The sequence below is a fragment of the Echiichthys vipera genome, assembly GCF_963691815.1.
Source record: "Echiichthys vipera genome assembly, chromosome: 2".
NCBI classification, from domain to species: Eukaryota; Metazoa; Chordata; class Actinopteri; order Perciformes; family Trachinidae; genus Echiichthys; species Echiichthys vipera.
Window position 1 is genome coordinate 36,707,974 of NC_139827.1, and position 12,116 is coordinate 36,720,089.

The 12,116-nt window shown below is 42.9% G+C and overlaps 1 protein-coding gene across 1 annotated transcript in view; it reads left to right on the forward strand.

Moving 5' to 3' along the window:
* tmem132a (transmembrane protein 132A) overlaps positions 1 to 12,116 on the forward strand; it is a gene marked incomplete at both ends in the record, with an annotated part of 163,723 nt that overhangs the window by 36,208 nt on the left and 115,399 nt on the right. The window contains 2 exons of the mRNA XM_083935957.1: positions 3,101 to 3,296; positions 3,412 to 3,555. Coding sequence (XP_083792083.1) covers positions 3,101 to 3,296; positions 3,412 to 3,555 — 340 coding nt within the window. The remainder of the gene's footprint in view (positions 1 to 3,100; positions 3,297 to 3,411; positions 3,556 to 12,116) is intronic.

A 12,116-nucleotide genomic window follows, 5' to 3' on the forward strand; every position in this document is an offset into this window, starting at 1 on the left:
CGCACAGAGGAGACCTGATGACAGCGGAGGGTTGTTGATTTCACCGCAGATGAGCCACTGTCATGTTATCTGGATAACTGTGAGTGGATGTTGTGCTAACTGTATAGCTGTGCTTTAACCAGCCCCTGACAGACCGGAGACCACAGCGTTAATAGTTAGTCCTGACGGCTGCTGATATTCTGTCTGTTAAAGAGTTTTAAACAGAGATTGCTAAATGGACATTTTAACACACCGTGGGCATGTTGATTTGAGATCTAGTGTTTTCTGATGTATTTTGAATTCCCATTTGTTTTTTTCATCTTAATTTCTGTGCCTGCTTAGACTATTATGCAAATTCATTTAAATACACATTCGGAAAACAGCCTCTTGATGACACGCTTAGTGGAGGGACTGCTGCAACAATCCAAACAAAGCTTTTTTGAGCAGGGAGATAAGGCAAGCAGACTCCTGGCACAGCAGGCCCATGCAGCTAGTGCTTCTAGACTGATCTCTAAAATTAAACTGATAGTAGGACTCTTCTGATCCAATGATTATCAACAAGTCCTTTTCTGATTTCTATACAGCACTATACTGTACTTCTGAATGCAGCCCAATTATTGCAGCGACCCCTAATCCCTTAGACTGCTTAACATACCCTCAGATTGATCGGTAGACCCACCTCTCTGTTGGAAGTGCATGAAGCGATCAAGTCTATGCAAAACAGGAAATCTCCTGGTCCCGATGGTTTTACAGTTGAGTTATTTTGGTAGTACTCGATGCTATTAGCTCCCATCCTTGTGGAAATGTTCAATGACTCCTTTACTGAAAGCAGACTGCCAGCAACCTTGTATGAGGCATCTATTTCACTGCTACTGAAGAAAGGCAGGAATCCTACTTCATGTGGCAGCTGCAGACCATTACAGACCACTTTTAAACGTAGATTGTAAGATCCTTGCAAAGGTCCTCACTCGCCTCCAAAGTGTGATGTCATCAATAATTTCACTAGATATGCGGACGACCTCCTATTATTTATTTCAAACCCCACATCCTCCCTCCCCCAGAAATTCTAGATCAGTTTTGGGAACCTATCGGTGTATAAGTTGAACATTCAAAAAAGTGATAAATGCAGACTTATCTAGATGGGCGGCTTACTAAGATGGTCATTTTACCAAAGTTCCTGTATCTTTTTCAACACCTCCCAATTTGTCTAAACACATAGTTTTTTTTTACTAATCCATCCCTACAACTTATTTCCTTTATTAGCAGAATAAACCAGCCCGTATCAAAAAACATATTCTTCAACTCCCTAAACCTGAAGGGGGTCTAGCACTACCTAATTTCCGCCACTACTTCTGGGCTTGCAACATTAATAAACTTAAACATTGGCTCCGCGGTGAAGTTGCAGACGTCTGCCCGCCCTGTGCTCATACTGAGATAACATCTTTTTCCTGCTCTTTGCTTACTATGATTTGTTCACAGCTCCCAATAACTGCCCAGAATGTGTCACCTAATCTGGTTATCGTTATTACTATAAAGATTTGGATCCAGTTCAGGAGGCAGTACGGCTTGCAAATGGCTTCGACCCTTGCCCTAGTTTTTATTAACAGTGCATTTCTCGCTTCCTGCACCCACCCTGTATTCAGCATATGGTCATATAAGGGCCTCAAAACGCTTAATGACCTGTATGACGAAGATGTTTTTGCATCATTTATGTCAGACAAATACAACCTGCCTAATAGCCACTCTTTTCGGTACCTTCAAATGAGACATTTTATCCAAATTCCCCCATTTTCTGATACGCCCCCCTTAAGGTTAGATGGACCAATTCCTGTCTCTCAACGTACAACACAAATGACTGATATCTGTCATTTATAATAACATTGCTCTTCTTAGCCCAGTCCCCATTGTCTCGTCTAAAAATGCATGGGAAAAGGATTTGGGGATAGACATTACTGAGGGACAGTGGAGGGACATTCCAAAACTGGTCCACTCATCCTCAATTTGTGCCAGACATGGCCTATTACAGTGGAAGGTGCTTCATAGAGCCCATTTCGCCAAGGCTAATTTGGCTAAGATATACCCTAATCACAGTGCTTGTAACCGCTGTAAGCAGTCCCCAGCATACCACGCAAACATGTTCTGGACGTGCCCGAAACTTGTGCTGAATTTTGGTCCGATATATTTAAAACCCTCAACAGGCTCTTAACTCAAATTTGGAAACAAATCCTCTGACTGCTCTTTTTGGGCTCCCTCCATCTAAAAATCTGCCCATTACTACACAATGTGTCGTGGCCTTTACCAACCTGCTCGTCAGACATAACATTCTCCTTAAATGGAAAAACCTGTTTCTCCACCGACTCATAATAGTTGGATACGTGAAATTTTACAATGTCTAAGGTTGGAGAGGTTAAGGTGTTCACAGAGTGGATCTTTGATAGCATTCCACAAAACTTGGGACCCACTGCTGGCTCTTATTAGTAATACTCTTACTGTTACTCCTGACGATGCTGAGGACACTTCTTAGTGCTTGGAAGGAGAGACCCCCCCTTTTTTTGTTTTTGTTTTCTTTCTTGAATTACTTCATTTATTTTTGCTTTAAGTTTTAGTTTTGTTTTTGTTTTTACTTCACCTATACACTTCTGTTATACGTATTTTATACGGTTGCTTAGTTGTTATTGTGACTGTGTCTGACATGGGTTTGTGGGGTTTCATGTTGGGTTTTTTATTTTATTTTTTTGTATTTGTCCTTGTTTTGTCACCCTAAAGCAGACACACTGTCAAACTGTTATATTATTTCTTGTGTACCTGTCTGCGGAACTCAATTAAAAAAAATTTGAAAACAAAAAAAGCACAACAGTATTTTAAAAAAGCTTGAATGATCACTGTATCCTAGTGATGAAGCTTCATGAAGCATTAGTTGTATTTGTTGAGCCCACTATATGGAGCTCTTGGTTTAAAGAAAAAGGCTCAATGAATGGTGATTCAGTGTGTTTTCAAGCCTCTGTTGAACAGAGAACTTCATCTTGTGGACTCAGAAAATAAAGAAAATGCTTCATGACGCTTCATTTGAACATCAGTACTTTTTACTACAGCTCAGTCTCTGATCTCTGTTGCCCTTCAGTCCCACGTTACTCCAGCAGGTGGTGTGTCTGTCAGTCAGCGGCCTGAGGCAAAGTTTTGGTGTGGCGATGACGGTGTCTGCTAACTGGTGGGTGGAGTACTCAGGGCCTATTAACCCCCTATCGACACATGCAGTAGCAGTGAGCATCTTCTCATTTGCTGATCGACACATCTTTAGCATTGCTCCCATCACAGAGGTACTAAATCCCTTCATTCATTCATTACCAATGCAGTAATCATAATTTCCATATTTCAAAAGTGTATCCATCCAATCTGATTTGTTAATTTTTTTTTCTCATACTATATCCTCAGAGTAACACGATCATCAACACAGCCATACTGACCAACCAGCCTGTGTCACTTCCTGTCATTGTGCTGGCAATAAACCATGATGGGAAGGTATCCGATGTGACCTCTGCAGTCACGTGCCACTCTACCAACGAGGACGCTGTCAAGGTGCAACACAGTCAAACTTTTTTTTTTCAAAATACAGGTGGTTACTAATCAAATAATCAATTCTTACCTTTCTGGCATGTCACAACACTTAGTAAAAATTTGAATGTGAACAACTCTGCCTTCCTCCAAAGTCCCACCCTCTTCTTCCCTGATAATGTGAGTAGCGCAAGTTAAACAAACATACGCAGATTACATGGACGGGTTATTACAATGTAAAGTTTATTACTGGTAAACAGTACTTCTTCCCAAGGATGGAAAAAGTCACAAGCATAGACAGATCGGTCTTATTTACACGGATGTCAGGGGGCCATTCCTATGTTCCCCACTTTAATAAGATTCCCCATTGCACCTTTTTCCCCCAAAGCTTCCTATTTTCCCCGGTCGCATAAGCCTTCGCAGATTTAATTCAGCATTTGGTATGGCTAGAGGTAATGGTTAGGGGAAGGGTGAGGGTCAAGGTTAGGGAGTAGTGTTAGGGTCCAATTAAGCCTATTTGCAGAGGAATTTGGCACTGATAGTGGAAAAAATAACAGACCGGGGAACATAGGACCTTTTCTGTGAACTTTTTTGGGAAAAGCAGGGAACATCGGACTCCTTTTTTAAAAAAGGTCAGATGTTACCCGGCCGCATACAAGGCGGGGAACATAGGTCCCGGGGAACATAGGTGTGTTCCTGGTGTCAGCGGGCCAGCATTACCTATTAGCAGGAGAAGTCCTCTAGCAATGTGCTGAACTATCTCTGGTAACTGTACGACCAACAAAGTCAAACACAATCCCGGATTCCAATTCTAGGACGGGGATAATGACAACTTCACAGAAAACACTGAGACGGATGCCAACAATGAAGCTAACTAACAGCAGTTGTGTGAACAAACCAGGCCGTGACAAGTCAGTTTGTTTACACTACCGGTGACACTGACCCTAATCTATCATGCACAAATAACATAGTATTACAGAACTATAGTAACTGATAACTGATAGCATCTGGATGCTGCGTTATCACATGTATTGTTGTGTTTTAGGATCAGTCAAACTAAAAGTACCTGTCCAGCAGAAACTCCTCCACCATCTCATCTCTTTTTTAGCTCTGTATGAAGCTGCATTAGCCTCCACCATTGCTGGAAAGCAGAGCCCATGTTGACTCCAGTCTTGCCTCTCGGCACAACAAGTTTTTTCTTTAGTGCAGCTTTTTGTGAAATAGTCTTCTTTTTGCTGATAGTTATTTCTGTGGGAGCAGCAGCCTTGGTGGGTCATTGTCAGTTCTTCACCGTCCCTTGCTATCTTTCACCACTCTACCACTCTACAGAGAGGCCCGCGACTTGCAAGCCTTGACAGCGGTAGGCAAGGCTGTGATGGATGAAAGGCAGGAAGCTCGGCAAAATCATTTTATTCAGACCAAATAAAATGAGTGTCAAACTTTTATCAGAAATATATCAGAATTGAATATTAATTAGTTTCAACTACAGACTGTATTAAAAATGGACGTAGCATACCCATCTAGGTCCGTTCTCTCAACTTGTTCCAATCATCCTCTCCTACGGGAGTCGCCATCTTGTCAGACTTTGACTCCGCCTCATTTCCTCTTACCAAAAAAGGGCATTGATGTGACATTGGGGGGAGGGAGATACGTCCGTCTGGCCAGCGGCTAGCTGTAACTCAAGAGAACATGACCCTAATTTTTCATAAACATTAACCTCTGATTAAATAAAAACTAGCCTGGTACAAAAAAAATCACCCCCCTCAGTGTTGTCATGGAGATATGACCTAAACATACAGACTAGAATGTTTTTTTGTACCAGGCCTAAATAAGTTTAATTATGCTGTGAAAACGGCCTGTTTAACATGGGGGTTAATAAGAAACTGCTCTATTATGAAACCTGCCCCTAGTGGACACTCGGAGAACTGCAGTTTTTGGCACTTCCTGATGGGATCTACCAGGAAGTCGCTGTGGTGGGGGCTTGGTTTCAACACCTGGTGGAATTATTTTCCATTATAGTGTGCCCTACGCTTATTAGGAGCATTTTGTAAGATTACAAAAAAAAGTGTTAAATACCAGAAAGGTAAGAATTGCTTTTTAAGGGGCAGTACTCCACACGACTCTCACAGACCGTTTTCTCAGGGCCACATGTACTAACAGGCAAATGCGGCTGTTGAGAACAGCTCCTTTAAATACATATTATATAATGTTATTTATAATATTATCAATAATATGATATGGTTAATATGAAGAAACTGAACCAAATTATCTAATTTCAGTGCCATATTACATTCTGGGTTTTAAATGCAGTCCGTCGCATCAGACTTTTGGTGAAGGAAAATCTGGGCCCTAGTGGCATTGAGTGAGAGAAACTTACATGGGATGAAGAGAAGAGACAGGCCAGATAAAATGACAGAAAATGTTAAAAATCTTGAATCATTTCAAGCACAAAACTAAACAAAAACTGTATAGTGTGTCTCAAGTAAATCCCATCTATCTTAGAGCAATAGCTCAACATAAAAGGTAGTGGTTATAACAGCTGTGATACAATCAGATATATTACTGTTTTATGGCTACAAATTTAGCCAATAATAATAACAATTTAGTTATAAAACTAATGATAGTATATATGAGTAATAGTAATAAAGCAGCAGGAAGCGTCTTGCAGGACCACGGCAGCAGGCACCACCAAGATCCGCAGAGACCTACGAGACGACAAAGCACAAACAACTCCTGGGAAGTAACATGCGTTGATGAGACATGAATGATACAAACAGAGAGGAGAGAAGCTCAGAGTATCAGGAACAAATGGATGGACTGTGTTTGTCACATTCACCCATTCACACTGATGGCAGTGGACATCTACATACCATCTAATCTAATCATTCACACCACATTTACACACCCATGCGCAGCAGGGAGCAATTTGGGGTTCAGTGTCTTGCCCAAGGACACTTCGACATGTGGACCGGGGGAGGTGGGGTTCGAACTGCCGATCTCTCAAATGAAGGACGTCACACTGCCACTGAGACACAGTCGCCCAGTATTGTCCACCAGCAGACTAGGCCTATAGCAGCTGGTAACATAAATTTCAGCATTTGTAGGGACACGTTGCTGACTTTCCTAATGACCTAAAAGGAATAGTTTTACATCTCTCAACGGTTGGGGTCCATGCAGTCTGCCCATGTGATTCAAGTGACTCAGACACTGTGACAGACCCCCTCGTATCCCCAGCTTTGCCTCATTGGGGAAATGATCCTACTTGGCAGTGTGTGATGAAAGGCCTATGAAGGTGGCTTGTGGCAGATATCATCCCCCGCCCGGATCTTGCCACTTCAAAGGGCCATGCTACCCCCTCTCCTACTGACGCTGCAACTTTCCGATGTTGACCACTGAATGTAGGCCAGGAGTCTGTGGCTATGCAACCTGCCTGACCCGCCATGTCATCACTATTCATATAAGATAAAAAGCTTTAGTGATCCCATACCGGGGAAATTCACTTTACAGCAGCTCAAGAGTCGAAAAATAAATGGAAGGTATAGGTATAGGATAACAATATCTATACAAAACAAATTTATGATTAAAAGCCCAAAGTTCTTAACAGATTGAAGTTCACCAGATTAAGGCATTAAAATTAAAATATACAAATTGTTCTTCCGGGACTTCCAGTAAACATTTTTTTTTCCTTTCACAATATTTATAAAGGAATATACATACTGCAATGTTTGTTTTTTTTCCATATTGTGCAGCCCTACTACTGCCTAGTCATGTCACAACTGTTTCAGGGACAGGTTAGTGTTTAGTCATTGTCTAGTGTTGTGCCCCTAAGTGGGATTTAGCGCTGTTTTTACACATTGATTAAAGCTCCTTTTGAACCTCTGGATCGGGTTCTGCCAAAGTATATGTTACCCAGAATGGCTCTGCTCTTGGCTCTGACGTCTACTTAGAGAGTTAGTGAATTTTCTGCCTGCTCTCATGTTTCAGATGGTAGCTCAGAGTTATTTATAGCGAGGGATTCAACTGTGAGCTTTTCTCCTGTTTGTCTTTTCTCTCTACTCTTCTCATTGCTGAACTGTGTAGGAATTTTACACACAATACTTTAGTCAAATCAGAAGGACCTCACAGAGTATATATTGCATAATTCAAATTCTACAGGAGGCTTCCTGGAGTCAGCAGAGTCGTTGGCAGTTTAGTGCGCCAGCAGGCATTTATTAGCAAATGAACATCGGATGAAACAGACGTCTGGAGAAATGTTCTATTCTCTATCTAGAGTAACTGTGTGCAACACAGTACCCGTGATCAGAGGCAAGACGTTCCTGATCTCTATTCTATCTGCTCCAGCATATAAACTTGTTACAAAGGTGTGGTTATGTGTCTGCTTGTGCGTGCGTATGTGTATTTCAGAAGTGGCCGCTGCTCCAGCCTCCATCTTCCTCCCCGCGCGTTGGGGTAACCTTTGTTTCCAGAGGAATCTTCTTTTTTATCTGTGAAAGAAGCACAGCACTCATCCTCCCTCGTACCTTGCCTCATTATATGGTATTGTTTTGGTCTAATCTCAACTAGTTGCCAGGTGCATTTGTGCAAGCTGGCTATTTCATTGTCTTTGTGACCTTGACTGACTGCCAAAAGCACGTGTGGTTTTGGAGAAAGCAGAAAAGCTTGAGCCTGGTCAAATAATAGCAGAGGCACATACTATCACATTCTTCAATGATTATACTTATTGCGTCTTATTATCAAACTCTCATTAATCATTACTAATACACACGCTAACACATGATTATGATACTTCTTTCATTGATTATTAATTCTTCAATTCCCCCTGTTGATCACTCGACAGAGTGATCATTCCTCCGAGACCACAAAATCCTGGATGTCTAAAGGGATGCCACGGACGTGGCCTGCCAAGTTCCATAACTCTAACAATTATTTGACCATGCCCATATAAGATAGATTACCACTAAAATAATGAATATTACAATAAACACACTAAGTGTCCACACACACACCGTTTGTTTTTCTGCTCCTTTTTAACCCTCTTTATCGACTCTATATACTGTGTTGTTTTTACTAATGGTGTATGTGGGTCAATCATAGAGTATATGTATTTACAGAAGTCCCTTAACCCTGTTCGGTTAGATCGGTTCTGACTTGGTCTAGGGACCTTTTGGGCTCCTCCCCCTGTCTACACCTTGAAAGGTTAATCCACTTGTCACTGTCCTGCACTTTTACTGCTGTGGAGGTTCGCTCCACCACCTTATGGGGTCCTGTCCACCTGGGGTGTGTCCACTTTCTTTTCAATGTCTTTACATATACCTGAGGTTGTCCTAGCAAAGTCAGTGGGGCGGGTGCTGGTCCGGACCGCCTTGGCTTCCTGCCAATGTCTTCACCCAGCCCTGAAGCTGAGTCATGTAGGACCGTGCTAGTCCGGGTGTGACCCCTGGCTGCAGCGGTTTCTGGTGTCTTGGTCCGGGGATGTTGCGACCTGTAAGCAACTTGTAAGGGGTAAACTTCTTTTCTCTGTTCACACTGGCCCTCATAGAGTGTAATGTCATAGGCAAGCAGTCTAGCCATGATAACTCTGTAGTTGCCATCATTTTTGCTATTTGCCATAAGTATGCCATAAGTATGTTTGAGCCCAAACAACCCTTCCACTCGTCTAAGGTCCTTTGATCTAAAGTGAGTGCCATTGTCTGAATGGATCACTCGGGGCATCCCATGTCTAGGGATCCACTCATTAGTCAACCATTTACACAGTGTCTGTGCATCCTCTTTCTTTGGAGGTACGGCTTCTACCCATCCTGAAAATCTATCATAGATAACCAACAGGTTTCTAAAACCTCTGCATGTATCAATCATGTCTGTATAGTCAATGCATATCTCCTCTCCTGGCCCTGTCAATTTTGGACGAGCCCCTGGCTGAGGTGAAAATGTTGGCGCTACATTATAGGTGTTACAAACGGGGCATGATTTCACTTTGTTTTTTATCATAGCTGTCATGAACGGATGCCACCATCCTTCCATAGTATTCTGCATTTGTCTGGTTCCCTCATGTGTTGGTCCATGTGCTTCGTCTAACAGAGAGGGCGCTAGTGAGGATGGTAACACTGGTTTCCCTGTCTGTGGACATCGAAACAGTCCTTCTGCATCTTTAACTGCTCCTCCCTATCCACATGGATCTTTCCTCTGGGGAGCCCTCTTGCTGGAGAGCTACTAGCTGATCGACTGTCCATCTTGGAGGTAATGGCTCTGTTAATTCTGCCTTCATCATTAGCAACGGTACTCTATACCCTGCTGCTTTCTTGGCCGCTGCGTCTGCCACTGCATTTCCTGCTGCTGTGTCTGATTTCTCTGTGCTGTGACCTTTACACTTTACTACCGCTAGTTCCGCTGGTTTCATAAGATCTTCTTTCAGTTTCCTCATCTCCTCCTCATGCTTAATAGGCAGACCTGAAGCTGTCACAAACCCTGCTCTCTCCCACTCTTTTAGCTGACAATGCACTGCTGCACTGGCATACCCTGAGTCTATATATATGTTTACTTTCTTTCTCTCACCATGGTTACAAGCTGCTGTCACTGCCATCACTTCCGCTAGCTGAGCTGACAGTTTTTCTGTCCCTTCTCCTGTACCTAGTGTCTCTAACTTTCCCTGATCTTTGATAACCACTGCCCATGCTGCGCTTAGTCCTCCATTATCTTTTCTGAAACAGCAGCCATCTACATACAAGTCCATGTCTGGTCGGTCCAGTGGTTTTGCATGCAAGTCGGGTCTCACTTTAATGGTTTGCGCTGTCAGTGGAATGCAGTCATGTGGGTTTTTGTCATCTGGAACTGCTAAACAGCTCGCTGCATTAACTCCTTCGTGTGTGTACGTTAGGTTTGGCGCATTTAAGCCGTCCTCTACTTTCCTCAGTCGAGAGCCTGATAGAGTAAAAATGGATGATGAGATTAACGCTATTACACTATGCCTGGTCAAAATTTTGAGTGGATGCCCTGCCACTAGGTGTTCTACTTTCTCTAGGACTCTAGCTAGTCCTGCTGCATGTCTCACACACAGAGGCTGTCTTAACTCCATGTGATCTAATGGTGTGCTTACATATCTCAGTACTGCTCTCCCTTATGGTGTTTTCTGGTATAGTACTGCATTCATCGTCCCGTCTTTCTCTGATGTGTCTAGATAAAATGGTTCTTTGTAGTCTGGAGTCTGTAGAGATGACGCTAACGCCATCTCTTGTTTGAGTCATATGAACGCTTCTTCGGCCTCCATAGTCCAGTTCAAAATCCCCTTCTGTTTTCTCATCCCTGCCTCTAAGACCATTCTTCTCAATGGGCCTGCTTTGTTGTTATAGTCTGGGATGAAATGTTTGCTATATCCTGTCAGTCCTAGGAAGCTCAACATTCCTTTCACGTCTACTGGTTTTGGATGTCTTAAAATCGTCTCTCTGTGTGCTCCTGAGAGACTGGTTCCTTCTCCGGTCATCCATCTCCCTAGGAACTGCACCTGTGTTCTGCAACACTGGAGCTTTTTCCTCGAGGCTTTGTAGCCTGTTTAAGCTAGTGCTTTTAACACTGATTCTGTTGCTTGTAGGCAACAGTCTGCACTGTCTGATGCTTTTAACAGATCATCTACATATTGTAGACAAACAGTGTTCTCTGGGTGTGCTACCTCCTTCTTTAAATGCTGATTTAATACTTTGTTGAACACTCCGGGTGAGAGATTCATTCCTTGTGGGTAATGTGTATTGATATCTCTGTCCCTCCCATGTGACTGCAAAGTATTTTCTTAACTCTTGTTCCAGGGGGATGGAAAAGAACGCATTAGCCAAATCTATTACTGAGAAATGGGACATTTCCCTAGTGAGTTCTGATAGTGCTGTGTGTGGGTTTGGGACCGGAATAGGAGGGGTTTCTATTCTTCTGTTGACTAATCGAAGGTCATGTGCCATTCTGAAAGTGCCATCTGGTTTTGGGACTGGTAGAATAGGAGTGTTCCAGTTGCTGCCGGAGGGTTCCAACACTCCATTCTGTTTTAGTTCTTCTATGGTTTTAGTTATGGTTTCCTTTGCTTTTACATTTGTGGGGTACTGGGGTACCCACACAGGCGGACCTGGTTTTACCTTAAATCTGGGTGGCTCTGGCAGTTCACATCGTCCTACGTCATTCTTTCCCTGTGCCCACACTGTGCTAGGTATTCTTCCTAACATGGTTTCTGTCCGTTCATGATCTGTACTTTCCCTGCCATGTGTTCGTGTAATTACCTTTTTCTCTAATTCTGACTGCGAGGTGGTGTGATGAGTTATCTTGTACACCTGTCCTTCTTTAGAGTATGTGACTGCTGGGATTGTGGTTTGTTCCCAGTCCTGTTACTGAGAGGCGGTTTTTACCATGGGCCTCTTTAGCTTGACCTCCTGCTCCTAATGCTAAGCTAATATGGGGTGCTGCAGTGTCACCCATGTTGTACCACTCTGCCTGTTCTGCAGTGAGCAGGACATGTGCTACTACTCCTTTCTTTGATACATATATACAGTCCGAAGTCAGTGTCTAAGGGGAACCCTCCACTTCCCTAAATCTTTCCTCATACACTTCTT